The sequence below is a fragment of the Hibiscus syriacus genome, unplaced genomic scaffold (assembly GCF_006381635.1).
Source record: "Hibiscus syriacus cultivar Baekdansim isolate YM2019G1 unplaced genomic scaffold, ASM638163v2 tig00110984_pilon, whole genome shotgun sequence".
Classification (NCBI taxonomy): Eukaryota; Viridiplantae; Streptophyta; class Magnoliopsida; order Malvales; family Malvaceae; genus Hibiscus; species Hibiscus syriacus.
Window position 1 is genome coordinate 1,294,225 of NW_024062938.1, and position 5,963 is coordinate 1,300,187.

Sequence of the window (5,963 nt, forward strand, 5' to 3'; positions counted from 1 at the left end):
CAGTTCCTTAATTTCGATTATTTGATTAGAATTCTTTTAACTAAGCATTTTTTGTAGGCTTTTAATCGAATAATTAAAGTAGTTCATTCTACAGTCACTGCAGTAATAACTAGTGTAAGTCAAATCAAGACAAGTTTAGTCATTATATCAACAGCTAAGGCCAATCAACAACCAATGAAACAATTAACTATTGAATCAAGAGGAATGGAAATTATAGAAGGGATGAGACCGAACACAAACAAGACATTTGAGATGCAAATATTTAATATAAGAAAATAAATTATGAACTTCATATATTGCCATATCTTTTATTTGTTGTTAATGAGTATTGTCCATTTTGCAGCTTAGAAGACCAAGTATAGCTCAAACTCCTTCAGCCTTTAAGCTAATTTCAGTAGCATCTAAGCAATTACCAAAGGAAAGCAATGAAATTAACTTTAAGAAAGACTACATCAACCATATGGAGATACTAATTGCATCAAACATGTTAAAAACTGAAATTATAATTTTTTTGTTTTGTTTATTCAATAGCAAGGTTTTTGATATGTGAAATTAAGAATACATGTGAGAAGGTCACATTTAAAATTTAGGAAAACAATAAAAATATCGATGTTGATTTTGATGTTCACAATGGATTATAATTTTTTTTTTAATATCATTATAATTTTTCATGTTATATTTTGTCGAATTGTTTATAGGTTCAAACCTTTGCATGATGAGAGATATACATACTCTTCATGATGTTGAGTATGCATCCATAGTACATCGATGTTTATATTGATGATCTTATTTTCAGTTAATTGAATAACTCCAAGTTATAATTAATTATCATAGGTGATCAAAACTTAATTTTATTTTTTCGAACTTCAATTTTATACACTCTTAGGATTGAGCAGAGAACTCCAGGCGGTGATCTAAAAAAATGAGAAAAAAAAATGGAAAAGATGATGAACAATAAGTGTGGGGATAAAGATCTTCCCCTTCAATCTTCCTTGTGTGAGTATATATGTCCCAAACATCATGTAGTAGGGTGACTAGTATCAATTCTAAGGTTGATAGCTATTGATGGGTTAGCAAGTGGATAGATTAATATTACATTTAGCTGGTGATGAAATTGACGAAAGTCTTGTCAAGAGAGTATAATCAAATGAAAATAATATTAAGATTACCACTAAATGAATTCAACCGTATCATAAAAAAACACTCCAGATACCTTGAAGCTCCTCACACCAATAAGTGATAGTAGAATATGCAAAGATGGTACAACAATTTTAGTTCTCGATAGTAGAAGTATACGGAGCAGGTACACCAGTTTTAATTCTCCCCCTTTCCATTGCAAAAACATAAATTATGTTTTAAAATAAATTCAAGTAATTTACTGACATTTATTTGTAGTATGATACAACCACAAACAAGAATTAAAGGAAGAATAGATTGGAGGAGTCAGAAATCGACATTGGAGGAAGAAACTTAGAAGAACACTTTTCATTCAATCGTTCGATGAAACAAACCCTGACCATTTTGTGGTTTTAGCTCATTGCAGAAAACAATGACATAATAAGGTCAAAACGAGGTAGCACCATTAACACCAAAACGTAACCGTACTACTTAAAAACTTTAGACAGAGACACAAAACATATCTTGTTAACCAAAACAATCACCCTAAAATTAAGGGTGTGCAAAAAAATCCGATCGGACCGATCCGATCCGTTGATCCGATCCGAAAATTCGGATATTCGATCCGTTTTTCAATTTTCGGATAGTTCGGATCGGGTATCCGAAATTTTTTTCGGATTTTCGGATCGGATACGGATCGGTCAAAATCCAATTTCGGATTATCCGAAAACCCAAAAAAAAATTGGGCTATATTATTAGCCCAGAGCTGTTTGGGCTTGCTCTGCCATTTCCTCTTACTTCTCGCCCAACAATATCATTGCTGATTATTCTGCCTTCAACAACTGATTCATGGTTTGATTCATCTGTAAATAGAACGTCTGGGTTTTTATATTTTGAAAATAAGAGGCTAACTCTTACAACATAAAAAAAAATGTTCATATTTACTGCAGGAGACAATGATGGTGTCTTCCCCAACATAATTTTCAAAACTAGCTGTTGGGGGCATTTATTATTATAGTTAAGCAACCTCTTACACATATAGAGAAGAAATAAATGTCCTTAATGATTACACTATAGACTTTTAAATTTCAAAGTTTTGAAATCAATCTGTACTAACTCATTTGTTTCTCCATCTTATGATGCTTTTATCATCAACTTTGTTCATATGATTGTTTTGGTCTAATGTTCTTTTCCCCTATCTAATTGTTGAATAGATGAGTAAAATTTTAGCATCGTTTATTAAGGAATAGTATTGTATTACTGGCATTGTCTGGTGAGAAAACTGGTATTATACACCCCTCGACGTGAATTCCCTGATCAAGTGTCGCTTCCTTCATTTATGCATCAACTGTAGACTAAGATTTACAGCGAGTTTTTAAGACCGCAGTGTTAACTTCGTACTAGCCATACCATTTGGATGCGTAGGGTATTTTCGTATAAGATTGTGAATAATAATGGGATAATTTACGCGCTTAATATCTAAATTATCAGTTTAGTACTTAAAATTTTAATTTTATGTTGATTAATGTTTTTATTATGTTGATTTTTTTGAATTTTTTGCAAAAAAAAAAAAATCGGATTCGGATTCGGATCCGGATATCTGATCCGAAATTTTGGATATCCGAATTTTTTGGATCGGATACGGATCATTACTTTAGGTATCCGAAATTTTCGGATATCCGAAAATTCGGATCGGATAATATCCGATAATGAACACCCCTACCTAAAATAATATCGTTTTATTTAAAGTACACAAATGGTCTTTCGACTACATGGTACTATTTCGTTAAGTTACTTGATTGTTAAAAGTTATAAAATTATCTCCCGACTATATGAATTTTTTTGAGTCCTTTAACTATAAAAAATTACAAAATGGTCACTTGACTGTTCATATGTTCCAAGCTCGTCATTTTTCGTTAAAAAACTAACAATCGTTTGAGCTTGAGGTTAATTTGTTGACAATGATATGATAAAATCATATTTTAAAGATGTCTACTAGCACTGCCTTTGCTTTAAAGCACTGGCTCGACAACGTAAATGTTTCAAGAACTGGCTCCACGTAATAATGCAAACGGAGAGTTGGTCCACAAAATACAGCTCAAACGTTTTTGGATAAGATTTTATCATATCATAGTCAAAAGATTAATATCCAGCTCAGACAATCTCCAATTTATAACGAAAAATGGTGTGTTTAGAACATATGAATAGTTGGGTGACCATTTTGTAACTTGTAATAGTTGGAGGACTCAACAAAACATCACCCTATAGTGGAGGGATCATTTTATAACTTTTAATAGTCGGAGGACTCAACAAAATTTTTAAAAAAAAAATTTAAGTGTTGTAGAATTTTTTAAATTTTTTTAATCAAGAATTAAAAAAAAAATTTAAATAAGAAATTAATTCTTTGACCAATAATATTTGAATAAAAACACCAAACAACCGGCGTGAAAAATTAAAAAACTTACCCATGTAAATTTTATATAACGTGGGCTACCATACTTGTAACTCATCCTCAATAGTTGTCCTTATCTATAATCCTCTGCTTTTCAACATCCCTTTACTTAACCCAGCAAAGTTCATTTCAACAGATCCCCTTTTCTTCTTCTTCTTTTCCTCTTGATTCCATTTCCCCTGACTGCAAACACAGAAATTCGGAAACAACAATTGAGGATCCATTGTGCAGTGTGAAGATGAGAAGAGGACTCAAAGCCAATGAACTGTTGCCTTTCACAGTACAGTTCCTGAGAGGACGATGGTTCGCACTTTTTGCATCGTTCCTAATCATGGCTGGTGCTGGTGCAACATATCTATTTGGAACCTACTCCAAGGAGATCAAAGCCACTCTGAATTATGACCAGACGACGCTCAATCTCTTAGGCTTCTCAAAGGATCTGGGTGCCAACGTTGGGGTCATTTCCGGCCTTATTGCCGAGGTAACTCCCACTTGGTTCGTGCTCCTACTCGGCGCTGCTTTCAACTTCGGCGGCTATTTCATGATTTGGTTAGCCGTGACCGGCAGAATAGCCAAACCCAAGGTTTGGCAAATGTGTATTTACATTTGTATAGGAGCCAATTCCCAGAATTTTGCAAATACTGGAGCTCTCGTCACTAGTGTAAAGAACTTCCCTGAGAGCAGGGGATCAATGTTGGGTCTGTTGAAGGGATATACTGGACTCAGTGGAGCTGTAATGACACAAATTTACTTGGCTGTTTACGGGAATGATTCGAAATCTCTCATCCTTCTTATCGGATGGCTTCCGGCTGCGATTTCGGTCATATTTGTGTATACAATTCGGACACTTAAGCCTGTTAGACACCCTAATGAGATGAACGTGTTTTACCAGTTCCTCGGTGCCTCAATTGTGCTAGCGATTGTTCTCATGGCGATAACCTTAACAGAGAAGCTTGTTAATTTCTCGAGAGCTGCATCGGCTGGCGCTGTCACGGTGGTTTGTTTCCTTGTCTTTGTTCCTCTTTTTATCTCCATTAGAGAAGAATTACTAGTTTGGAATATCCAGAAACAACCAATTAATCCTCCGACCCAGATAACTGTTGAATCAAAGCCAAAACAGGGCGATGAAACGGTAGAAAAGTCTTGCTTTCTAACCATTTTGGATAAGCCCGAGAGAGGAGAGGACTACACAATTTTGCAAGCACTGACGAGTGTTGACATGCTGGTATTGTTTCTTTCTACATTCTGTGGACTCGGATCGAGTTTGACCGCGGTCGACAACTTGGGGCAAATCGGCGAGTCTCTCGGCTATCCGAACAAAACAGTCACTTCATTTGTTTCACTCGTCAGCATCTGGAATTTCTTCGGAAGGGTGTTTTCTGGGTTCGTGTCTGAGACATTGATCGTTAAGTACAAGCTTCCGAGACCATTGATGATGACGATGGTCCTTCTATTCGCATGCATTGGGTACCTACTGGTTGCATTTCCAGTCCCGGGTTCACTCTATGTAGCATCCATCATTATTGGATTCTCATTTGGTGCGCAGTTGCCCTTGATTTTCGCCATCATTTCCGAACTTTTCGGCCTAAAGTACTTCTCTACACTGTTCAATTGTGGGCAGTTGGCTAGTCCTCTCGGCTCATACATATTCAATGTGAAACTTACTGGATTTTTATACGATAGAGAGGCGATGAAGGATCTTGCACAAAGGGGTCTAACACGAGCCTCTGTGAAAGAATTGACCTGTATGGGCACTCATTGTTACAGGTTGTCGTTTATAATTCTGGCTTTTATTACGTTCTTTGGAGCATTGAGTTCTCTCATTTTAGTGGCCAGAACCCGGAAGTATTACAAAAGCGATATATACAAAAAGTTCAGAGAAAATGCCGAGAGTGTTGGTTAGATGAAACATGGTTTACAGCTTCCTTCCGCATAATTTAAATGTGCCTTTTTTCTTTGGTTCAATTTTAAATGTAATTTTAGAACTTTCATATGGCTTTGGAAACCATACCAAATGTGCTCAGTGACTAGCGATATTAATGGCTTTAATCGTTTTGTCCATGTGCTCACCCATATTTTGTTGGGATTACCAGCCCTTTCTCCCTGCTTTTGATATCCCCCCTTTTTGTGCAAGATTCTGTGATTCACTGGTGTGTTTGACTAATGACAGCTCGTGATCTGTACGTCATTTCATTTTGTTGTGAAATTGAACCACCACTAATTGGGCGTTATTATATTAAAAAGCCCATGTTTGATTTTTTTTTAAATAGTGTCCGTGTTAGATTAGTTAGAAAAATATCTTAAACAACTAACGTAAGACTATCGTGCGTCTTATGAAATATGTTTAATGGACCTTATTTTTTATAAAGTACGAAACCCATCAATTTTTTTTAGA

The 5,963-nt window shown here is 35.4% G+C and overlaps 1 protein-coding gene across 1 annotated transcript; it reads left to right on the forward strand.

Moving 5' to 3' along the window:
- The first annotated feature begins 3,685 nt into the window (after positions 1-3,685).
- On the forward strand, positions 3,686-5,657 carry LOC120148644 (protein NUCLEAR FUSION DEFECTIVE 4-like). The gene is made up of 2 exons (XM_039161711.1): positions 3,686-3,756; positions 3,796-5,657. The coding sequence occupies exon 2, from the start codon at positions 3,807-3,809 to the stop codon at positions 5,469-5,471; it is 1,665 nt and encodes a 554-aa protein (XP_039017642.1). The 5' UTR covers positions 3,686-3,756; positions 3,796-3,806; the 3' UTR covers positions 5,472-5,657.
- Positions 5,658-5,963: the final 306 nt, after the last annotated feature.

Bases quoted from the DNA above. Each gene is read 5' to 3' on its own strand.
- LOC120148644 (XM_039161711.1), top strand. From the start codon at position 3,807: ATGAGAAGAGGACTCAAAGCCAATGAACTGTTGCCTTTCACAGTACAG.